Genomic DNA, 26,271 nt, shown 5'->3' with positions numbered 1-26,271 from the left:
AGATCAAGGGTACGGGCATGAGAAGTTCATCCAATAGATCAGTTTTGTTCCACTTATCTATAAATACATTATAGAGTGAGAAAATCATACCTGACAACATCTTTCAGTGATTTCCAATCTACCAAACATGATATTGCAGACACGCAATATCACCCACTTTTGGAGTTAAATAAGAACAGATGCATTGTTCTACAGAATACCACAGACTGAATCATCGAAGGCCTCTTCTCTCAAGGGCACCAGGGAGACTAGGATGTGCCCTTTACAGATCAGCCAACCCTAAGTTCCAAAAACAGGAAAACCCAAATTGACATATATTATAAAAGATAAATAAAGACAGAAGAAGGCCAACCCACAAAGTAAACAGATAACTATTAACTCTAGACACATCACGCAGAAAGGGTTGTGGCACAAAGCTGACAATACTCCTGAAGCTTACTAGTTCTTTGGGCTACTTATCTGTATCATGAAAAAATAAAGATGTTCTAAAATCAGATAAGCTGCACCTTTTCCAGCCAGTAAGCTGTTGTCCAACAACCTGGCTGCTTAACTTGCCATCAGTTCCTCACTTAAACTTCCAAAATTTTAATTCAGTTCCTCCAAAATAGTATTTTTTATAAGTTCAAACTTTTCCCTAACTACAAAAGAAAAAAAAAGACATGAAACATGACATTTTCTGTGAAACACTGCTGCTCTACTCTTCAGTGGCAAATAGTCCAGAAAGTGGAGGCATATTCTCATTTAAATGCATGTACTTCTGTCTCAGGCAAGGTTTTATCTTACAGTGTTTCCTTACTACCTTGCTATTTCTTCTCAGGAATAGCAAGACAAATCAATTGTCTTCGCTGAAAAGTCTGTACCATCATTTATCCCTTCTAGACTATTCCCCAGAAATGTTCTTATTCACAACCACACTTCACAATCACATCCTGAAGTTAGAAATGAGTAGGAATGAGTGACAGAATTGAGCAGCACTAACATAACAGATAATAATCCTTAAACAAGTCACTTGCTCAATTTGCTTAAATACCAACCATCTCCTATTACTTCAGTCACTATAACATCAGGAGAAATTTCCCAAGGTGCATCAGAAAGAGAAGATTTGCCTACAGACCCTACTGTCATGCTAAACAGCAGCCAGCTCCAACTGAGTAGACTTTGCAAGGGGAAGCATTAGTGCAGCCTGGGCTCACCTGCACCTCTTCAAAGCCAGCTGGTGCACCTCTGCACACTACCAGTGTGTGATACCCTACAGATGCATCATAATATTGACACTGAAAAGAGTTATCATGCTTTTACCACATACCCTGAAGTTACTGCACTCTTTGGATAGAGGGTGAGTGTGATTTCAGGGAACCGAGAGCAAAGGTTCCTCTGCCTTGACTCTAAGTTTCTTCCATCCTCTCACTGGTCTCCATGTGTTGGGAGCCTGTTTTCTGTTCTTCATGGGAACCTTGTTCACATGGGAAAGTGCAAGGGCATCCTGGAACCATTTCTCTCAAGCCCTTGCAAGGGGGATATCCCTACTTCAGTATAACCCTGTTGATCAAGTCCCTGTGCTCCCAGAACCCACAACCCCCACTGTGGCTTTTCTTCTCATATTCTCCCATTTTCTCCTTCCCCTCCCTCACCACTGCTCCTCCAACACACATCAGGTTTGCTATGTTAACAGATAAAGAAAGGTGAATTACATGCTGTAGCTCTCCCTGTCTCTTGGCCTGAACATCCATCAGTGCTCCTGATTTCATCACATTACTTGTCCCTAAGCATTTCAGTGCTGTTAATACCATGGAGAGACTGCAGTGTTGCTATCCTGCCCCACAGAACTGCAGGGAGCAGCACAAACCCACGGGGACAAACCCACAGCCTCCTGAGTCTGGTGACAACCAAAGTCTCGCAGGTGATTTGGAAATCAATCTCGCCGAGGCCTACCATGAAGGTTGCTCGGCTGGGTGGTGTGGGTAGGGTGGGCTGGCTTGAGCTGCCACCTCCACAGAGGTGGCCAGGAGCTGCGCTTAGTGTGGGGCAGTTGGTGGATCCCTCCCCTTCTCTCCTCCCTCCACACTCCAGTTTTCCTCTGGTCTCTGGCTGAGGCAGGACTAGCCTGGCTTCGCTCCATGCTGCCAGAGATCAGCATGTACCTGTCTAGGCAGCCTACAAGAATCTCCCCAAGAGCCACCTCCAAGCTCAAATAGTGTTTCCAAGCGGCAGGGTAGCAGGAGACTCCCAACTCACAATTAGCAGAACAGGTATTCTCACCTACCAGATCAAAGTTATAACTATAGGTATCAACAACAAAAGGGAGGCAAGCAGGTATTTTAGGCAGAATACTTGGTGGTCAAAACAGTCTGCAAGTATTGATTACAAGAATTTTTTTTCTTTGAAATTATTTCTTTTTTTTTTCCTTCAAGAATCAAAGGAATCAGTTAAAAAAATAACTGAAAGGCAGAAAATTTAATCAGAAAGATACCGATTTATTTGCACAGTTGTACGTAATAATTGTGGTATGTATGTTTTAGCTCAATACCTTCGAGACACCGTGCAGAGTGTTAAACTTTAGCAATAGAGAGTTTACCGACATGGTATTACTATATTACATTTTAATAATGATATAGAGCCACTACTTAGTTATTTCAGGAAAAGTCTTCCTTAGCAGTTCCTGAGAACAAATGGGACTACTCTTTAGCTTGAGTAGTGTAGTTACTTCATTTTCTTTTACTACAAAATGGTTTTAGTAAAGCAATAGTAGAAAAAATTACTAACTGCTTTAATGGTAGTACTGACCTAGCTTTAACTTGGAAGCAAGACTATTTGAAACATAAAGTTTTTAACAGGCTAATTTTCCATTAACTTATTTCCTCACAAAGAAATACATTTAGTTACTAGTCTATCCCACAGCAGCACATCAGACATTTATTTCTAAACAAAGGCTGTATTTTAAAATACATAATTTTATAGCAGCTATATGTAGCCCTGAACAATCAGTCTATTATTTGTTTATTAAAATGATTGTGGTTTTATTAAAAACACAGAGGAGAGGAAAAAAATGTGGGAGGCATTAAAAGAGAAGAGGGAATTTATTTCACATACCAATAGAAACCTGTCCTGATGGTGCATATTAGGCTATACAAAGCATGAAGTTTTCAGAAGAAAAAATAACTAATCAAAAGACAGAACTTTGCAGATTGCTAACTGAAAAAACCTGCAAGAAAATCATACATATAGATCACTATTACAGACTGCTTCTACTCCTCTGCGCCTCTGAGAGGAGGGGAAAGGCATGAAGCATATCACAGCACAGTCTCACACACACTACTGTAAAGTCTGTCTCCTCCCAGGACATGTATCTCTACCAGTCAGTCTATTTATGCAGCAAAACTACATGTAAGTATTCCAAAATAGGTCATGAAAACTATAGCTTCATTTTATCCTCTAGCCTCCAGAACTGCAAGCTTTATATTGTAACTTTGTTCCCAAAATAAATCTACTGAAGATTTTTAGAAAGTACCTGTAAGTGCAAAGACTGAACCTGACTACTGAACAGGAAATCATATGTAATGGGTTAAAAAAAAATACGTAATGGGTTCTCATTAAAAAAAAGCTACACACAGTATTATACAAGAAAAAGATAAATAATTTTGTTTCTTACTATTAATTGTGAAAGTCAGCAGCTGAACATTTTCAAAAAGCATGCAAAATCTATCAAGTCAAAACTAAAGCCTGTGACTTTCCTGGGACATGTCTGTGTGTCATAAAAGGAAGGGGAGCTTGAAAGAAACAAACCAAACACATTACCACATTGCATCGGCAGTTCTTAAGGAGCTGGTAGATCGGGATCTTGGCTTCATAACAATGCTCATTTTGAAAAATTCCTTCAGTAGTTCTAGCAGTCAAACATCAGTTGTCCTTACAAGGCTCATTCCTGAAGAACTCCGTTTCAAAGGTTTTTTTTTTTAAATCCTCTGCTTTTTAAAGCTCTTGAAATCAGTCTCCTGTAATAATCCAAGCTGTGGAAGAAGAATTCTAACACACTGCAACTCCTTCCTTTTTCATACAGAATTTACTCTAGCACTGTGCTGTTCGGAAATGACACTGCTTTTCTCTTCTGTCTTGTATTGCCCTGGGAGGAACTAGTCTATTTTGAATCTATTCTCTCTGCAGGTCACATGGGAATGAAGGCAGCTGAAAAGAGTCTCTATCTCTTTCTTGCAGTTTGATAACAACAGGTTTAAAGGTCAATCACATTTAAAAAAAAAAAAAAAAACAAACAAAAACAACCCCCCCCCCCAAAAAAAAAACAAAACCAAACCAAAAAGGAACAAAAGAATACCGATGGATAATAAATTAAAGGAAAAAATGAATGTAAGTTACAGTAACATTAGTGACTTTGCAGGGAATTTCCACTTAGAGACATGCTAGATAAATTAGTCTCTGTGGAGTAAAGAAAGGAACAAAGATTTTTCATTCAAATTAACTAAAAGCCTTACCTAGAAATGTAAATTCTTCCCTTTCTTTTTCTCCTAACCCTTGCCTAGATACTGTGAATAAGTACTGTTGTCTAACTCCACAAAACAGAAAGTACTCCCTATCTGAGAGACATTCAAAACGCTGTGGGGAAGTTAAGTAAAAATAAAATTCCTTGTTGACTGTTAAAGTCAAACACAGATACAGACAGCTATTGTTATAAATCACTGAAGGACAAAATACCATAGTTAAAGAACTCTAACAAGATGTCCTCTCTACTCTACTGCAGAAAGAGATCTTTTCCTGTTACAATAAATACATGAATAGTTTATACATTACAAGAAAACTTGCATGTATAATTTCTATCTAAAAACTTATCAGGAGTTAATTCCTTTTAGGAAATACTAACGTAAGCGTATTTTCCCATTTCAGCTTTAGAAGAGGAAAAAAATGCAGAGAACTGCATAGTGAATAAACCATTTAAATTATAAATCTTGAATTTGCTCTGAACTGTGTTAAAATTATTTTTAAACTGAAAGAACAAAGTTACGGCTCAACAAGTGGTTACATGCATAATAGCCATTCCTTTGTATGGTCTTTACAAGTGTTGCAGTACATTACTTTTGATGGCAGTGCAGCTAGGTTAATAATGAAAGCAAGCACTAAAAATTGTATTTATAAAATGTATATAGACTTGGTAAACAGAAGGAAAACATGATAAACAGGCTATGCATCAAAACATTAAAAAAATCATCAAATAGGAATGTGCATAAAGTGTGTAAAACTCTCTAGAACCTTTGCACTTTAAATAAAATGTACTACAATAAAATGCATTACCAACTACGTTGTATATCAACAGCAAAGATCCTAACTGCCTTGAAGGCTTTTGCCAGTCATCTGCATATAAAGTGCTCCAACACAGCAGAAGGAATGTTAATAAGGTTTCTTGCTAAGCACTATATTCTTCATGTTTTCTGGCACCTATTTTTCAAATATCACCTAGTGGTTAACGCAGGACCTTTTGCAAGAGTCCTGTGGAATCATGAAAGTTAACCTCAAAGAGCAACTGTGGTAAATTTAGCTCAAAGGGTCATACAGTCATGGGACATTCAGCAACAGTTGGGTCTGTCACTATGCAGGTCACACGTCTGTAGAAGTGGACATAAATCAGGCACTGTGTTGTGAAACTTTTTTATTCCTGCAATAGATGGAATAGGTCATAAAGAAAACCAAAAATTATATGAAATAGAGGTGCTGGGCTGTTACAGAATAGCTGGCCATTTTAAAGCTTTTTTTTTCAAGTTTAGCTGATTATTTATTATTGATAAGTATCAACATTATTCCCATATCAATGAAGGAACACAAAATGAAAGAAAAGCTTTTGAGTGACTGGCTTCACAATACCCTGCTGGAATGGACTACTTCTGCTGTGCCACACAGCAGATACCTCAGGATGGTTTGTTCTCAAAAGCACATCAGTCGAGATGCCACCTCTTACTTATAGTTAATAAAAACATAACTAGAAATATACTGTAGTATATTTATATACTAAATGTCAATACACAATATAAATACACTGTAGTTACAGGTACTTATATAATTAATGTTTTTCAATGCTTTTCAATGTTTTTCAGATTCAGAAAAAAAGTCTGGTAGTCTGATGGAGATGCAGTTCACTAACAGAGGTAAATACTAACACTTATTGTTAACGTGCTTTCTCTTTTGGTCTCCTTCATCAGCTCCTCAGAAATAAATCCCTGCCCTACAAGTGCCTGCCAACCTCACACCAGGTGCTATTGTGAAATATATATTAATTAGCAACAAGAAGAGTACCATATTGCAAACATATTCCAACCAGTCAAATCAGAGTGTGTCCTCAGGTAACAACCTTAGAAGCTTAGGCTTCCTGCAAAATGGAACAAACCTGTTGTGCTACCATTAATATCAATGGCAGTTTTATTTAAGATGTAAATAAAGATAAGAGCATACCAGTCTACTGTGCTCATAGAAGAAGACACAGCACTTATTTTAGGCCCTAGGTCTTGGTAAGTGGTCAAATAATATAAACTCTCAATTTCTCATAATTTGAGGAATTAAGAGAGGGAGAAATTAAAATAATAAAGAGAGAAATGGCCATTCCACTCTGATAGCAATGGAAAATTTTTATATTAATTAATTAATTGCTAAAATAGTCAGTAAGAAGCTATCAGCAAGAGAAGTAAATGAAACTTCTCGAAGACATAAGAAATCACATTATCAGATCCAGCTTCATTATAAAAGCTAAGAGTAACACATCGGAAGATGGAAATGTATCTCTGTTAATTGGAAGCGTTCTTTATTCCCAGAACCGTATTTTATGAGTAAGAGCTACTACATTTTATGTTATTAAATGCAAAATGCCAAGATGTAAATTATGTACAGCTATATATTTAAAGGACTATAAAGAAGATAAATATAAGCATATTCATTATTATACACTGCACGTTTATAAAAAGATGTGCATAGCTTTATAGATGCATGTGTAATATGCATAGTACATAAATACAAGCATTTATTTGAAACATGCATTTGTGGCATCTGATTTGTACGTGGAATTCCGTAACCAAAAAAATCATCTTTATTTTTCCTTTTGGAGTCCTTTTTTAGGGTGGCAAAAATAAGGCTCTCTGACTGAGCCCTTGATGGTATGCCATCACAATTAAGGCAAGTGTTGATTGCATAATGAAAATTAGGAAGAAAATATTTTAAATTAATGAAAATACTAAAAGATGGAGTCATGCTAAAACTAACACTAAAAGCAGCAAGAAAAACAACAATGTTTTTTATCTGCATGCATCCATCAGACTGAGGTTTTGGCTGAATAAAGCTATCTAAGGAAGAAAAGATACAGACGTAATTAAAACACCAAGAATAAAATGCAGGATTCAACCCACTTTGAGGATGCTTGCATCTTAGTTACTCATCTTCAAATTAGTAACTAATTGAATCAAGCCAGTGTTACATTACACAAAACTGAAAATGAAAATTAATTGGAAAAAGCATGGCTTAGGGAACAAATCGCAGGACTGACTGGTCTGTTCCATGCTTGGGAACATCTTTGTCTTGAGACTATGGAAAATTTGCTTAAACATTTTGAGTTTTGTCTTCCTTGTTTGTAAAACAAAGGGACAACGCTCAGCATGCTGCTTGAAAAGCACTTGGAATTCAAAGGGCTGAAAACATGCAATAAGTACCAGGTTATTATTGCTTTTGTTGTATACAACCTGAAGAAATAGATTCAGAATCTTAGTTTTTAAGACAAAAGTGAAAAGCACCGCCCCCCCCCCCCCCCCCCCCCCCCCCCGTAGTCTAGCAAGACTCGAGTTTAACATTGTTAAGTTAAACCTGTAGCAGCTGATACCACTTTTCTTGTTTACTGGCACGAAAATTTCCGGAATTTCTAGCAAATATGCATTGCTCTAGGACACAAAGGGATACTAGCAACATAGCAAGAGAAACAGAATCCTAGAGGCCTAACATCAAGCCTTAAGACCTAAAGAATGATTGGGCTCTTAAGTATGTTGTTTGGAATGCACATTAGCAAATGAAAGGTATACTCGAAGCTGCTGCTTCTTGATGTGCAATCTTAGTTTCATCATAAGTTTATTTCAGGTAGGATTATTAAAGTAAAAACCTGGAGCTGGGCTCATTCACTCAGGACTATCCCTGACATCGCTTATCTACTGTTGCATCTGGTCTTGTGCACACTTTGTACCTTTTCTTCATATAAGCTTGCCAGTTTACATGTTTATGTGAAATAGTTTTCAATATACAAACAATACGCACTGAGATCCAAACCCAAACTTTCTACACTCTAGGAGCACATAGTCCACAATGGGAAACATTTCTCACAAGCTAAGGGCCATACCAGTTTTGCTAAACTGTGAGTTGCACAGTTTATCCTAGTTCATCCATAGCACTAGTTTATCCTCTTACGTCCTGCACTGCCGAAAAAGGCTAGGACAGAAAAGATTAACAAGATGTTCTTATACTACCTGCACAGGTGAGTTTGAGAACTAGTAATGCAGGTGCAGGTTCAGAAGAGACAACTTTCAATAACAAGCGTTAAGCCAGAGAATTAAAGAAGGAAATTTTTGACCCACCAGAAGACCTGCCACTGCTCACCATAGCAAATGATTTAAATATTCTTTTGTAGGATGTTGATGGAATGCCAGGGAATTAAACTCTGCCATTCATTTCGACATAACAGCATATTCCCTTTTGACTGGAGTGACTTTATCACAGAGGAAAAAGGTATACATAACTGCATAAGTAAAATAACTGGGAAATGTAGTAGTAACTACAGCTTAGAGTTCTTCAGAATGGAAAAAGGCAAACTAAAGGGCACACAAGAAATACAACGTACGTATTAGTGTTTCCTTTCTACAATCATTTAGATTTAGCTGCCTGGATCAAGCTGCCTGACTTAAGAATAAATATGGGTTATTTGCTCAGTGATTACAGTGTAAATAAAATTACTATGTGCTCTACAAAGGCTTTACCCAGACTCGAGTGTGCAAAAGGTAGTATGGCAAAGGTAGCATGGCAAAGAGGGCCTTATGTGAGGATAGCTTATTGTGCCATGATGCCTTATCTGAAGATATTCACTCTCAGTACCCTTTGAAACTGCCAGGTGCTGCTGCCTGAGCTGCACCACGAGCAGCAAACAAGGTACGTCTCAGAGAGCGGCCTTACAGTGCTTCACTCCCTCACATAGCAAAACCAGGTTCTTGACATATGCTGGGTTTGAAACGTGTCCCTCTGCCTTTATTCTGTCCCAATTTTCATTTGATTTGGTCAATTATGCAATTAGAGATTAGCAAATTCAGTATTAACTGACCACTGCTTCTCCACATAGACTCGGTTGCAGAAACAAAGCTTTATCACAACAGATCTAGTACCTGTGTAAAGCTTCATTGCTAGAGATTCAAAAAGAAAGTAGGAGAATATTTTTTTCTGACAAACATTATATTCCAGGCAAACAGTATGAGCTCATGTTACCAGCTATGGCTGTGGTCTATGGATATACCTAGCATTAAGGTTGGAATAAAAGGTATCTGCTAATGTTGGACTGAGACTGGGTAACAATGAATAGCCTAAAATTAAACACTAGCCCACTGGAAGACATTGGACTGCAGCTGAGCTAAGACTGCCTAGTGTGCCGGGCTGTTTTTCTCTTTTTTAAAAATAAGACATAAAAAATCCCCCCAGATACTCAACCATATCTATATTCATAAACCTTTAAAATACGGTTTGTATTATAAAAACCATAGTCTTTTTGTCAGCTCTAAAGGGACATAGTGCAATAATTACAGCACTAATTACACTATTAAAGGAAAAATCTATTGACATTTACACCAAGCCTTCTGTTTTTCAACTATTTGCTCCATGCAAACTTGGACTACAATTTTTTAGCCAAATAATTGTTTAAAAAATAAACATCAGTGGCTCATACTTGAGTCAGTACAGAGTTAAGCAGTAGCTATGTTTTCCAAGTGCAATATGTCAGGTTTTTGACTAAAAAAACGAAAGACTAACACTTTTTCTCTTTTTTTTAATGAAGCAGTGGCTGCTAGGAAAAGCAACAGAAAACTGTATTGTTTTTACAAAGATTTCATAATTAGGGCTAAAAAAAGTTAGTGTCAGGCTTACTGCTTCGAGAAAAATGATATTTTATAGGATATATCCTCTTTCATTTTCATCTTTTTCAGAAGAATGGGATAGTTCTGCTGAACATCATTCAAGCACAAAAGTGGGAGATTAAGGAAGTCATTTAGGAATACCACCATTTCAAGAAGACTATGTATATATTTCAAGAATACAAAATATACCACTATTTCAAGAAGAAAAAACTTATATATACAACCTGAAAATTTACACATACACTTAAATTTTAAGTTAGCTAATCTTACATATTAAAGCATTTTTTTTTCCAACTTCATCTTGTGTAGAACAAAAACGTACCACTAACAGCAAAGCTGTCTTCTCCAACCACACATATTCTAAAATGAATATGTTTCAGTAACGTTTTGTCTTTTTGGAAGCAGTGAAGCAATGAACTTTTACTATCAGAAAGTCTTCCTGAAAACAAATCTGAGTTGGGGTATTTACATCAGTGTAACAGCACAGTTCTCTACAAAACAGGTGAGTGGATTTCCCCCTGTTCTTCACTGGAAACTTGGCACCCACAGGTATTGGACGATGACCTGAATGAGTCAGACACGGATAAGACTCTTGTTTGGTAGAATGACATCATCCATACTTCCAAGTCCTCCAGAAAAATGTGAGGAAGTAAAATGAAATCTAAATTATTCATTATGCTACTAAGCCTTTCTTGAAGAGGAACTACAACTCTAGGGTATTTGTGTTTCAAAAATTCCATTTGAATTTGTATGAAATTCTCTAATCTTGTTTATCTCCTCTTTGTTTTTGAGGTATAGAAAACTCCAAAGACCTAACCTAGCTGGTACAGGGAGAAAAAGGAAAAAAGCAAGCACCTTATATCAATACTCAAAGCAGAAGTATTTGATTTATATTGATTTGTAACACAAAATTGTCAAACTCAAAACTGTAATTAAAAGAAAAAAAGCTATGTGTTTAAAAATGTGGCAACTTACTGGAGAACATTCTATGAGCACAAATGAAGGTTAAACTGAGAGTACATTACTTGCCATGAATTATTCACTGAGAGCTAAACAAGGAACACTAAGAGAGGAGTTTTCTCACTAGCCTTGAGCTGTCAGAAGGTTTGGTTGCTGATTTGAACTGGTCAGCTAGGCTCCTGCTATAGACAACTCTGATAGGTACTTGCTGGGGTAGTCTATTTCCATGATTCAGACATCTATTTTAAGACAGAGAGAATTGCTCCTCGTAGCTGTCTGCCTTTCTGTGGACTATTGCTGCCTGCCTATTTTACATTAAAAAACAAGATTTTGCCTATGGTAACTAAAAGCCTAAAAACTATAAAATTCTGTAATATGATTTTTTTTCCTCTTCACTCTTACTTGTAGCAGTTGAACTGAATGTAGATAGGATTATAATTTTGCTTTCACAGAAATTTTCATATTTGGCCTCACATCTCATCATATTTGGATTGTGTGAGAGATGAACAATGTCAAGACACCACATCCCCAGTCCATAACTAACGTAGTAACTATCATGGTTCAAAAAAGCTACAACTCTGACCTCTCACCCCTTCCTCCCCAGAGAGGGGAAAAGGTAAAGTGATCAAAAGGAATATATATCTATAGTACTTCTCTTCTGCCTACCACTGAAAACTTATGTAAGACTGACTTCTCCTGAATACCCAGACACCTGTAAAAGGAGATACTGTGTGTTCTCATGTTTATTGATTCTAAATCCTCAGTTCAGGGCTAATTTATTAGTTCTATCTGAACTCTTTATTTCATTATCTGTTTGAATTTTCCCTTATTAGACTACATACCAGGCATAAGAAAAGCATGTTGCAGAATAAATCTCAAAGAAACTGACAGCTACACCGACTGTTACATACCACCAGAGATGACGACAATGGCATAAATTGGATGCAAGAGTTTCACTATTGCCAATGCAATGCCACACTGTACACAGACAATGTGCATCTTTCCTCTTTGCCCTTCTATGAGTAAAAGAGATACTTTGTGTGTCATCATATTCCTGCAAATTTGTAATAGCTCAGCATATTTTATGGGTTTCCATAAAGGCATATTTATATGTAGGACAGCAATTCTGAAACTAGCAAAATTTTACCTGATACTTAGCTAGTGTTTTCCTTTCACATACTCTAATTATAGCCTTCTAATACTGCAAATCAATCATTATCTTTTATTGATGCTCTCCTTCAGTAGCTGATTAGCAAAGCTGTCTCTATTTTTAACCATTTAATCTAATCCAGCTAAATTCCTTCTAGGTGTTTGCTGCTGTGTTAAATCCAGAAGAAAGAATCTTTAATTAAAAAGAGTGGAAAAGCACCAAGTCTTTCTCGTTCTTGACTTTTTTTTTTTTTTTTTTTTTTAAATAAAAGGTTTTCATCAACCTTACAACACCACGTTTCCTAAAAAAAATAAATCATCAATGCACAACTGCAATTGGAAGTCCTACATGTTCATTTCCCTTCTGTGACCAACATGTCTACCAGTCCATTACTGATGTACTACTTCAGATAACATTCAAATATGACAAAGAGCAGTTCAAACCAATTAAGCGGCCTGCAAGTAACTCACTCCTTTTCTTACAAAAGAGTACCTCCAAAAGAATACAGTTAACCAGGTACCTCTCAATTTGATATTTTTTTCAAGTTTACTTTCTCAAACACAATAAAACCTAAATATTAAATTGTCACTTATTTGAAGAAATATGAAACTTTTCTCACTGCTCTTTTATAAATCAAACAACTCACTGCAAGTAACTTTTCCTCTAAATAAGTTTTCCTTCAGAGGAATGTGTTTTTTCAAATAACATAACTTGTTAGATTGACACATTCTTCATAAGAAGAGCTACATGGTCATGATTCTTACCCGCTAAAATTTGGTACTTTTCAGTTGTGAAGTACTACAGTTAAAAAATGTTACATCAGTTATGAGTTTTGTCCTCTAAATAGCCATAATTGTGTTGGTCTAAACTTCACAGATTTTCAGTATTTAATTTACTCTTATATCAATCAATGCTTCAGATGACCTCCTCCTGGCCAAATCTTATTTTCATTCTTCTTGAGCTCTGACAGATTTTGAAGCCAGAAACTACTCCCTGACTCTAAAATTTTTTTCACACTCAGCATCCTCTCTTCTCATATTTCTACACTGCTGCCCAACTGAAATCTTGCTTTTTTCTCTCATTTTTACCCCACATCTTCTCTGAAGCCAATTCTGTAGCTGTCTGGTTTTGACATCTTCTTTCTTAGCCACTATCTTAAATAGTTTTAAACACCAGGTCTATGTTCAGGAGCCATTATGTAACCATCTGTATTAAATTCTTACCTCATTTTGCCTAGCCATACTTCTCATACCATTTTCTGATATTCCTGTACAAGCAAAATGTTAATTGAGCTTTAAATGAGCATTATCTCATAGGTTTTTCTGTCACATGGATAGCACTCTTACTTATTCATTTTACCCTAAAACGTTTTCAGCCTTGATCCCTCACTTTGGCCAAGCCAGCCTTGCTATAGCTGAGTATCAATGCTTCTGCTTGGACAGTATTTCTAAAAATTATTCATTCTGGAGTCCTAAAATATGATCAGACCTTTACTACCTATTCCCCACTGGACTTGGCTGGTACTACCACTTCCTAGGCAAAAAGACTGCCATGTCTTTCTGGCTCACTGCTTCAAAAGTATAATGCCCTTCTTGCATGAAATTTGCATTTTCTACATAAATTATATTCTTTCCTCTAAGACATTTTCATCTCCATGCTATCTATCAGTTTGTCAAACAGTTGCCTTTAGTCTGTTAACCAAGACTGCTTCGGTCACTAATTTTTTACTTCTTTCTCAAGCAAAGCTTTTCTTGCAGACCCTGTGTGCAGTAGAAAAAGACCCCATCAAATTTCATAATCCCCTTCTTTATTAAATCATTCCTCAAAACGTACTCTTCCTAGAACAGCCAGAGAATGGTCATGTCTGACAAGGACTAGAGAACAACAATTTGGACTTCTGTTTTGTATAAGTTTGAGTAAAATCCTAGGTTGCTGTGGTCATGAAAATTTTGCTACTTCAGTAGATCTAGAGTCACACTGTCTACATTTTGTGGTGACTACCTGTTCTCCAAACACAGTTGTTCAAGTTGCCTTTTTTTCTACTGCATCATATTTCTAATAAAAATAATGAGAAAATCTTTGGAAGAGTATGTCTATGCCACACCTTGAATCTGTTCCACACATGCCTGAAATGTGAGAATATTCAAGAAATTAAGGCACAGTTATGCAAGGACTAAACTAATTTTAAATTATTTTAAGTCTGTGTTGAAGCTGGTCACAGATACAGTGTAAAATTAGAGCACACATATTCAATTGTGTCTGGTGGTTTCCTTTGTATAAATAAAGTCCTTGTGCCAACTAAGATTTATAGTATGCTGTATTGGAAAAGCATATTTAATGATTTTATAGAAATTTAAAGTAAAAATAAATGCAGCAGTTATTATTTGAAACTAAATTTAAGCAGCATGCATAACAGAATGTGCTTGCCATTGGTTGCTTTAGAGACCATCTGGGCTGTATTTCAGTTTGTTTGCATGAAACCTAGGAAAACTGGAGTCAGCCTTTTCACTCTACTGTCAGCATTTTACATGTAACTTTGAAAGGTGGTTTGTTTGGTTTCTGTTACACATCCTAGGAAGGTTAAAAAATAAAACATACTGGGTTGCAAAGACCATTCTGAATTCTTATTCTCTTTTAATTGCCACCTTAAATTACCTACAAAAATACTACAAAATGAAACTTCTCTAGGAATATGTGAAAATTTACATGAAAATAATTGATTCATATATAGAAAATTTCAGAAAGATTTAGATCTACAAATATTTCAATAGCAAATTTTTTTCTGTTATATTCATATGCAATTTTAGCAATTCAGAAAACTATGTTGTATTTGATATTGCAAACATCGTTTAATACTACTGAGATTAAATGTTGGCTGTAATAATGTCTTTTAAAATGCTCCATGCTCATAGGCACATATTTCATAACTATTATCTAACTTGAGCTAGCATTCAAAATACACTGTCAGTTTTACAAATCACAGCAAGAGGCCCATTTCTGCCTCTGGAATACAAAGTTATAAAATGTGGAAATTTATTTTTGCTGTTTAAGCAACTTCTATATAGGTAAATAAACTCAGTCCTGCAAAGTCACGTCCAGCAAATCAACACCCAGATAAGGTGACATTTAAGATGGGAAATACTGGCTGAGATTTTTTTTCCCTTTTGTTTCTCTCCATTGCGTTCTGTTGGTTTGGACAAGGACGCAAATAAATGATTCACTTTTGCCTTTTACAATTGAAAAAAAGGTCTTGGCATATAAAACATTTTTCAGGGAGGATGCCATTCTTGCAAAGATAAGGATGAGCTACTAGGATGTTTTGTCTAAAAAATTCTCAACCTAAGACATATTGTGCTGATTGTCATTGAAAAACTATGACCTCTTCTATGTTTATTTTGTATTATATTTAACAGTGTTAATGAATTTAATAATTTTATGAACATTTGAAGCTTAGTTATCCAAATCTTTCTTATCCAAATTCCTCCAAAGAGTGCATTGGAAGTTCTCCTAACACATGGTTTGCATCTGCACTGTTTTTCCTCCTAGCGTAACAGTTTCCCCACTCAAGCCATCTACTGATTACTTGCTTCACAGCCCTTGGCTAGATGGTTCAAAAAGTCACCATTTTAGAGAAAACTCTGGACAGAAATCTTTTTACTGAAAAGGCTTACGCAGAAGGAGATGATAAGAACCACTAATTCTGCCAATATTCTTCCTCAGAAAGACACCTAAGGAAAGTAAAGACTCAAGAATCCTTCTAATCTTTAATAAATTTTCAACTATCTAGAGAAAGGAATAACATAGAAACAGAAAAACATTAATTTAACTTAAGCAAATGAGAAACTCATTTAAAAGCCACAGCTATTAAAATTATTATTATAGTCCTCATCTTCGCAGTTCATAAAAGGTTCAGGTCCTCTTGTCTGATATGCTTTTTTTTTTTTAATACAGGATGCTCTGCATGCACAGTGCCAGCAAATGAAGCAGTAAGATCTGTGGCTGCCTTGCCTGACACAGATGTGTGCCAGGCTGCACATGACTGGATGCTCAGAGGTTTCAGGAAGGACGCTGAGCTCTCAGGAATGCACAGAGTACCTGCAGGTCTGCTCATTCACAACCTTGTTAGGGGTGAGAATGTATTTCTGAAATGTGGGCCAGCAATGATCTGTACCAAAACAATGTCTGCTCTTTTCTAAAAGAACAAGGATGTCAGAGAAGGATTGGTTTGTTTTTGAAATAAAATGGGGCAAGATCTGAGATTATTCTTCTAGGATCTGAATCCAAGTTTTAAAAAATGTAGGTTTTTTATTACTGAAAAAACAAGAGTTTAAACGTGTTAATTTTGTAAATTCATAATCAATGCAACACATTTCTAGAGCAGTCAGATTTGCAGAAGAAGATGTCTTTCAAACAGTGAGTTGACAGTAGTAGAAAAAGGGAATAAAGTTTGCATACACAATCCTTTCATCTAGATCTAAGAAGCAGTAAATGAAAGACTAATATGAATTAGAACCAAATATGTTCTCAGTTTAATCTAATTCTGTTAATTAAGTAGACATAGAGAAAAAAAAATCCAGCACCTGTGAAGAAGAAAGGGATGCTGGAAGGTGAAGAAATAGCAGATCCATGGAAAGCAAAAAGAGAGAAACAGTATCTATAGAATAGAAGGTGTCAGTGAGAGGGTGGGGAAAAAATAAGATTGAAAAAAAAAGATGTATTCTGTGGATTCTATTAATTTTAGTGTCTTGTAAAATGACAACTTTTAATTTCTAGGCTTGCCTCTTGAAGATATTGCTAGGTGTCCTTTGTGTCACACTGAGGGATGAGATACAACATGGCTGCTGTTTTTTCTGACCTTACTCCACTGCTTCAGAAAGATGATTCTAGATCACAGAACTTCTGTATTTTGACTCACACAGTTTCTACGATGACATTCAGTGCATGGGATAAAGTATATTACACTGAAGCAGATTAAGGATCTATGGATTTTGATACTTCTGTTGCAAAAGATGTTAATTGTGGTGGCTTTGGAGAAACGTTGGCCTTCTTAATATATGAAAACATTAAACCCTGCTTGTGGGCCTAAGAATTTTGCCTTTACAGCTCAGTCAAATCCTTCTGGTTTTGTTTTGTTTTCTGAGAATGCCATTTAAAATAGGCCTCCTTCAGCTCAGTATACTAAGAAGGAGAAGAGGTTAATGGAGCACTAGAGAAAAGAAGAAAAAAATGCATTGGAGCTTTAGAAAAACATGAGTTATTTCCCTGACACAAAGTTCTGTCAACTCTTATCAGCAAACAAAACCTTAATGAAAAAAAAAGCCACTGAACATCAGAATAGTTAAATCACTTTTCTAAACAACCTTAAGGCCTTTCCTACAATACAGTCATCCTTTCATGCTTTACATATGCTGATTTTGGTCTAGTTTTACCTTGAATATGAAACTTATTTGATATTTTATCTCTTGCAATATGTAGTATTTAAAACAAAATTAATAACTTAATAAGGGATTTATCCAGACATATATGGAACTGACAGAACTTCAGTAATTCGAATCTGTGGCATAGACAAGAATCTGTGGTTTAAATCTGACTATGTGCGAGGCCACCACATTCAAAGTTATCCCACTTGAGTTTTTTTAATATAAGCCCTTTTAATAAGCTGGAGAAGCCACACTGGAGCAACAGAATGTATTGGTCTTCCCTTGGCAGGAATACTCAGAAAAGTAACCTGCTTTCCCTAAATCGAAAACCTTACACATATTACAAAAAAATACTATTGCTATGAAAAAAAAAAAAAAAAAAAAAAAAAAAGGACCTCACAGAACATACTCCAATAATATTTTACTTGCTTTTCTTCAATTTAGACTTCAGGTCTCAGTTCTGCCCTTATTTTTTATTTTCTCATCCATATCTGAAATCAGTCTAGGATCTCTTTTAGGCTCAACTGATAGGCCATTATTCCTGAACGACTAAGCCCTGCTACAGCAGACACTCCTATTAAGTACACAAAGTGATATTTAACTGCTCAATATATTTAGTTTACATGACAGATTTTAGATACACACACTGATTTTTACTCTGTTGCAATTGATTTATAAATTGATGATTGCAAATAACAGCTTCTTGCCTCATTTTGCATTATCACTTCAGGAAACACCATCCCAATGTTATAGGAAAAAATAAAGCACAGAAAAAAAACCCAGTAAACCGAGTGGTTATTTACATTGGTAGAGAAAAAAGCGTCACGAATACTATATTAAAATATTTTTTTTTAAAGTATATTTAAAGGAAGAATAAGATAGAAGCCTCACCTAACAAATATGGCCCTATGGTTTTATTTAAAAATATGATAACTATCATCAATGAAAAAATAAAATAAATAATGAAGACTGAGCCAAAGCATTTGCAGTTTAATTAACCACATCTGTATTTGGATGAACAACTGGAGACCCTCTTCACATCTCAGGGGCGTGTGTTCGTTCATGTGTATTCTGCTGTCACTTTCACAACATATAAAAGCTAGAAATATGAAGTTATCTCTATGCCTGTGCTATCCATTTGAATTTCATGCTAAATAATTCACAAAACCTCTCGCTGTCCAGGTATTTTCCTTGGTTTTAATCAATCTGAATTATTTATCATGGTATGTCACTTCCCTGACAGTCATCTCAGCAAGACAGGTTCAGTACAGTTCAGATAACATGGTTTCATGTGGATCCTGGAAAGCCTTTTTCCCTGTAAATTTGCTAGTATAATTAGCAAGAAGATGAACTATCTCAGCAGTATTTTTCTGAGCACTATTTCATAATTTTTCACTATTTTATGTATCAAAAATCTCACAAAGCATGAAGTCTCAAAGCTGAACCAAATCAAATTGATAGCAGAGAGCTAATTCCTGAAATGTTTTACTTGTACTTTAGTCTGTATAACAGGCTGGACAGTAACAGCAGTGTATTACAAAAGTTTGTTCATGAACTTGAGTGCATACCAAATTACAAGTAAAATGTATGGTTGTATTTACAGTATATTTGGCTTCTGTATAGTAGGATCAGGAACATTCAACAACAGTGTCCTACACCTGCACTGCATAGTCTAGTTTAACTTGGCCTCCAGAATTTTTCTTTTTTTGAGAGGAAGAATTAAGTACAAGTTTTGTATTTGAACTAAAAATGGAAAGCAGCAACAACAGAAACTCTTAACTTCCTCACAAGCAAAAACTAACTTTCTGTACAATCTCAGAAGGACTGAAGATTCAATGCAAGGTTTCAGGGCGGTATTTTACATGACCTAGATTTTACAGCATTGACTAGATCACTTTGCAGTGGTTCAAAGAGGAAGGAGCTCAAGTTGTACTGGTTTAAAGTGCCTAATGCTTTAAAAGGTACAGACCTACGGGCACGTGTTGAGCAGGAATGCTGTTTTGGTCCTATGAGTTGATATTCCAGGAGATGTCAGCACTTGCAGGCCACTTTGGTGACCTGGACAGTAAGGTAGCTAAGTTTGCATATTAAGTTTCCAGCAGCATTACTTAAATGGTATTTCTTTAATTTAAAAGGGCTTATCTAGCAAGCCTTTAAGTTTTTTCCATATTTTTGATTAAAATTCATTGACGGACGTATTAACATGTAGTTTATAAATCCTGCATATCAGTCAACAAAAAACATAAACAAAAGCTTTTGTCCTCATACTAAATTCACCATGGTAGTGTCACTTCGAAAAAGAAATGAAATAAACACTTCTGCAATTACAGTGGCTGTGAGAGTTATAGAGCTGATAAACAACAATGTACAAATCTTATTAATACGGTCCGAGGCCCAGAGACAGAATTTTCTTTATGGCAGCACCACTGGCCTGCCATGTTTGCCTATAAAACAGCTAGGGATTTGTCATAAAATTTTGCCTTGAAAACTGTAATGAAGCTGTTATATGACTCTAATCTAAATCTGCATCAAGTTGCTGCTTGTTACTGGCAACTTGAGACGGTTCCAACTTATGCCTGGCCATTACAGAAATTATTGGTTATTTACTATATAAATAATTATAATAGGTTAATTTATATTCAGGGAAGGGGAATGTATATCTTGATCTCTTGAACTCAGTAAGCTGTATCCATGATGGTAACTCAGCGGGGCAGACTGTCAACTCCAGGAACTCCTGTTCCTAAGGAGCTGCAAATCTTGTTTTGCTAAAGACAGGTATTACAGGTTAAAAGGCTCTAGACAGCTGGGAAACAATTTCAGCCCTGCAAAAGGAAGAAGTAGAAGAATTGAGCTGCAGCAGTATGACACAGCTTTTGCTACCAATTGCTTAAACAGTGGTTGTATGTCACTGCAATACACCACCTCTTTCATCTGCCTGCTTTTCTTCCCCTAAGTTCTTTCTTCTCTCCTTTCCACTCTTTGCCCCATATTTTTCTGTCACATAGGCAAATCAAATTTGGATATTTGGCTGGATATTAAAACTGTAAAAGTTAATTCTCTCTGAATTTTCTGCAGTTACTCATTTCTTAATTTGCATCTCTCAGTTTACAGGTATTACAATTCTACTGTGCAACCCAACATTTGTAGATGAAAAATAATATGAGACTATTTTGAGTTTTAACTTAAAGAGATATTGGCAAAGTCTAAGCAAATCACTAGATTATTATAAATACATAAAATAAAGACAACGTTTTCTCTATCTTCCTGTAAAGTATGAAAGTTGAAGATGATTCCCTAAATGTGCTACGGACAAAGTGTTAACTCTACTAATGGTAAATCAAATCACAGTGCTATTACTTATACTTAGTGACACCACAAAAGAGAAAGAAGGTAACCAATGCAGGCAATTTATTTAGCCAGAATTAAATTCCAAAAATATGGCAGAAATTCTGCATTGATTTCAATTAAGGAATAAATAACAGCTACAATGCAAAACAATTATTTAGGTTATACATAAAAATATTTAATATAAAATGTTCCTAAAATACAGATGTAAAATTTATTGAAGAAAAAAAATCCCTTTCCTTAAGTTTATGGAGCCATAATGTCTTTCTAACAGTGTACTCATACTTCATTTTCCTAAGCTATGCAGTAGAAAACCAAAAATGATGAAGCTGCACCAAAGTTACGTTAAGAGCTGTAGGACTTAAATGCAGATGCCTAAGAATCTTTTAAATTGTTACCACAAACTCCTTTACATTGCTTTACATTATTACCATAACACCTAAAGGGCTATTTTAAGGGAAGTGACTGTCTATAAACCTGAAGAGCTGGCACGAACAAGCTCATGTCTTACTGAAACAGTGTGTACTTGGAAGCAGTTTTAGTCTTATCCTTTTATAGTAACAGAGTGTATGATATTTAACAGTGAAGTAAATGTTCCAGGATCAAAAAAATACATTGTACTAAAAGAAAATGTTATCTGAACTTTTTAGGGGTATCATAAGAGATAATATTTAGAATAAATTGCTAATATCATCCATTTATTTCACTCGATCAAAGTTAAGAAGCTGGCAAACTACAACACCAGACAGTTCTGCACTGTAATAAATAATTTTCATTGACATTCTCTGACTGCTTTTTATCATCCTTAATTTAAACTTATATTAGCTATTACAAAATGTAACCAAAATGACACAGCAATTCAAAACGAATGGTCCAAATGATGAAATATCTGCTTGGTCAAAGATCAACTGTTCCTCAAATTGGTGAAGAGAGGGCAAATTTAGCAAATCTCTCTCTCAGTGGAAAGAGAGAGCACAGCTTTTCGAGGATTGTCTGTTGCTTTCATTATATTTTAAAACAGTCCCATTATACAGCTGGGAAATCTGCATCTTGAAAGGATATTAAGGAAGAAGAGGCTGCTGAGCTTTGCCTGCTAATAGCAGCCTGGGTGAATCCTTTATACTAACACATAACAACTCTCTACTTTGAACTCTAGAAGAAAGAGTAGGGCATTATGAGAAGAAGTCTGGGTCATGCTCTGTGCTGTGAACAGTAGAATTTTAGATAAATAAAGTTTTCAGTCTGTGACTGTCAAAGACGCATTATCCTGTTCTGCCAACCTCTGAATTGTTATTTCCGGTCTCACAGGTTAAAGCATTTTCCTTAAAGCTCCTAGAGTCCCGACATTAAATGAAAATCTCAAACTGCATCTTAAGAAAGCTTCTGGCTTTTCTGGTATCGGGAAACTCTTTCAGATTTAACAATTTAGGACAAGAAAAATAAAACCAAGACTTTTTAAACAAAACCTTGTGTGTCTGGAATTGACAGTACCGTAATATAATCAAGCAGAATAAAGTCCAGTAGAAAACTGTGATCAGTTTACTTTAATGGAGTAGAAAGGGAGGAAATCCTTCTTGGTTTGCAAGCTACCATGGACCACTTGAGCCCTGGACCAAGGACCTCTCCAGACAACTATTTTGTCCCCTCACATTCTGCTTTAGGGAGTAGAAGAAGTTAGCTTTATGGACACTAGCCTTGTCATGCCAGCTAGTCCCAGTTCACCAGCTGGAAAGATTCCTTAGTTGTTTTATTCACTGGAATAAAACTTATTCAAGGAAAAATCAGGGCCCTCACATGACACTCACTAAAACTAGTCCAGCTAGCACTTTCTGATAGCATCAAGCTACCTTAAGAAAAAGTTTTCACATCAAAATTTTACAGAAACATACAGGTTCTGACATTCAGCATGAATAAGACAATCATATCATGGCATGATTGTGTATTTAACAGACACTACCTGGATTACTACATATTTCTATTTAAATTTTATATGGATTTGCAGGCTAATATTTGGTGTATTTAGGAGTCCAGACTTACAAGTATGCACAGCATAACTAAATTTTTACGTCTTTTTATGATATCCTAGCAGGGATAGACAAGGAGGAATAACTGTGACAGCAAAACTTAAGCCTTTGGTGGGTCACAGAAGTAATTGTTTCTCTGCATGCGAGGATGAAATTTCATCTGTATCTTGAAACAGATTTTTAATGAGATCACACTACATTTTGCTATCGGCCCCAAGTATAAATTAGTATACTATCTGTGCTTGTATCATTAATATTCTTATCTATAAACAGTCTTATTTTGGCATTAAAGTGTGCTTGTATTTGCACTGAAAAACCACTCTGGCTAGAATTCCTTCTGCTTTTTATGATCCCAAGCAGAGTTTATCAGAGAACAGAACTGCATGTATTTTTATGTCAAATTTGAATAAGCCTCAAAATATGCCGTGTTCCAATATGCATTATACTGTGTCATGTGGGAGAGAGCTTAAACAGAGAATGTGACCAAAAGGAAACATCGTACAAATACTGTTTGCAGCTTACATGCTGATTAAGACTGCATGATTCCCTCATGAAGGGAACCATCTGGATGCTGGGATTAATGTTAAAAAATTACATGAATGTGCTTTTTTTCCCCTTCCTATTTAAAACTAAAAAAAAATTTGCAAAAATAAGTATTTTATTTCTGAAGGCTGATATGATTAACCACATATGCTAGTACAATGTAAACTTATTCCTGATCCTCAGGTGCAATGATGCTTCTGTTCAGTAACCCACCACTTCTAGGTATCTCACTGCAAATTCACAGGAGTGTTTTCCTTATACAATGTTTAGAAGAAACTTAATTTTCTTCTCTGCCACCAGTAAAAGCCTAATTCACTGGATTTTACTTCTACAGTTTTACAGACATACCCCAGTTTTCAAATTAGCAATTTTCTGACTGTTCAGTCTCTGGTTCAATGGAGTACAAATGATGTTGAAACATTTGGCTTGGCTTCCAAAGCATGATATAAAACAGATGAACTTTGTTGTTTAAAACAGCTGACTTTTCTGCCTTTCCCATTTAATGTTTGCATGACTGTATTTTTTTTTTTAATTTTATGAGTAAGAGGAGCAAAAAGCAAGGAAAAATTATGGAATTGCATGGTTACTTAGAAGCTGAAACGTGTTTCACACACTTAGACAAGAAAAGTAAAGATAAGAAAATACCTATACCTCTTGGTGCTATATGAAATAAGGTAAAAACCTGCACTATTTGCATAGTGCTACATGATGCTTCTGCTTTACATCATAGCTGTTCAAGCAGCAGATCCTGCTCCATCTGCAATATTTTAATTGGCAATTATGAGTTCCACATGTTGCCACATTTCAGTTTATCAGAAGAAAAACAGAACTTTAAATTGAACAGAAGAGACTAGATTGTTTCTAATTTGAAAAAAAACCAACAAAAACCTAGCCACAAAACAAAACAATGAACACTGATCACTGATGTAGTGTTCCCTAGGCATGCATCCTCCTTTGGAAAGGATGTGAGGTTCAGCCAGCCAGCCAGCCTCCTTGTGCTCTGTACACCTAAAATGGTCATATACAGAAGCAGAGAATTTACCATTTGAGAAACTGGCAAACTTTCCCTCGGAGCATGAACTCCCTGTGATTACTCTGCCAGTAAGAGAAGATCAGGTTCGAGACCATCTAGGGAGCCTGAAGGTGCACAAGTCCATGGGACCTGATGTGATTCACCTGTGGGTCCTGAGGCAACTGGCAGATGAAATTGCTAAGCCACTATCCACTGTATTTGAGAAGTCGTGGCAGTCTGGTGAAAAAAATGGAAAAGAGGAAACATAACCCCCATATTTAAAAGGGGAAAAAAAAGAAGACCTGGGAATTACAGGCCAGTCAGTCTCACCTCTGTGCCCGGCAAGATCATGGAGCGGACCTTCCTACAAAAAATGTTAGGAAAATAAGGAGGTGATTGGTGACAGCCAATATGGCTTCACCAAGGGCAAATCGTGCCTGACAAATTTGGTGGCCTTCTACAATGCAGTTACAGCAGTGGTGGATAAGGCAAAAGCAACCGACATCATCTACCTGGACTTGCGGAAAACTTTTGACACTGTCCCACATGACAGCCTTGTCTCTAACACGGAGAGACATGGATTTGATGGATGGACCACTTGGTGGATCAGGAACTGGCTGGATGGTCACAATCAAAGAGTCATGGCTCGATATCCAAGCAGAGACCAGTGACGAGTGGCGTTCCTCAGGGGTCAGTACTGGTACAAGTGCTGCTATAACACCTTTGTCAGTAACATGGACAGCGGGATCGAGTGCACCCTCAGCAAGTTTGCCGATGACACCAAGCTGTGTGGTGCGGTCGACACGCTGGAGGGAAGGGAGGCCATCCAGAGGGACCTGGACAGTCTGGAGAGGTGGGCCCGTGCAAACCTCATGAAGATCAACAAGGCCAAGTGCAAGGTCCTGCACCTGGGTCAGGGCAATCCCAAGCACAGATACAGGCTGGGCGATGAATGGATGGAGAGCAGCCCTGCGGAGAAGGACTTGGGGGGTGTTGGTGGATGAAAAACTGAATAGGAGCCAGCAACGCGCACTCGCAGTCCAGAAAGCCAGTTGGATCCTGGGCTGCACCAAAAGAAGCATGGCCCGCAGGTCGAGGGAGGTGATTCTCCCCCTCTACTCCACTCTGGTAAGACCCCACCTGCAGTACTGCATTCAACTCTGGGGCCCCAGCACAAGAAAGACATGGACCTGCTCAAGCGGGTCCAGGGAAGGGCCACAAATATGATCAGGAGCCTGGAGCACTTCCCCTGTGAGGACAGGCTGAGAGAGTTGGGGTTGTTCAGCCTGGAGAATAGAAGGCTCTGGGGAGACCTTCTAGCAGCCTTCCAGTACTTCAAGGGAACTACAGGAAAGGTGGGGAGGGTCTCTTGATCAGTGAGTGTAACGATAGGATGATGGGTAATGCTTTCAAACTGGAAGAGGGTAGATTTAGATTAGATATTAGGAAGAAGTTCTTCACTACAAAGGTGGTGAGATGCTGGAACAGGTTGCCCAGAGAAGCTGTGGCTGCCCCCTCCCTGGTAGTGTTCAAGGCCAGGTTGGATGGGGCTTTGAGCCACCTGGTCTAGTGGAAGGTGACACTGCCTACATCTGGACTAGATGATCTTCAAGGTCCTTTCCAACCCGAACCATTCTATGATTCTATGATTCTCACAGCAGACCTGATGTGG

General features: G+C 36.8%; 1 protein-coding gene across 6 annotated transcripts in view; it reads right to left on the bottom strand.

The window, feature by feature from the left end:
- Positions 1-26,271, bottom strand: part of PDE4D (phosphodiesterase 4D) — a 442,846-nt gene that overhangs the window by 165,551 nt on the left and 251,024 nt on the right. Inside the window, exon 2 of one of the 6 annotated variants that reach the window (XM_086479631.1) lies at positions 12,638-12,655. The exons of 4 other annotated variants lie outside the window; for them this stretch is intronic. In XM_086479631.1, the coding sequence (XP_086335757.1) occupies positions 12,638-12,645 (8 nt within the window). In that variant the 5' untranslated portion in view covers positions 12,646-12,655. Of the gene's footprint in view, positions 1-3,795; positions 3,861-12,637; positions 12,656-26,271 lie in introns of those variants that run through there. One more of the 6 variants, XM_086479628.1, reaches the window with a different exon arrangement.

The sequence above is a fragment of the Leptosomus discolor genome, chromosome Z, assembly GCF_034619465.1.
Source record: "Leptosomus discolor isolate bLepDis1 chromosome Z, bLepDis1.hap2, whole genome shotgun sequence".
NCBI lineage: Eukaryota > Metazoa > Chordata > Aves > Leptosomiformes > Leptosomidae > Leptosomus > Leptosomus discolor.
This window is presented reverse-complemented; position numbering and strand designations above follow the sequence as displayed.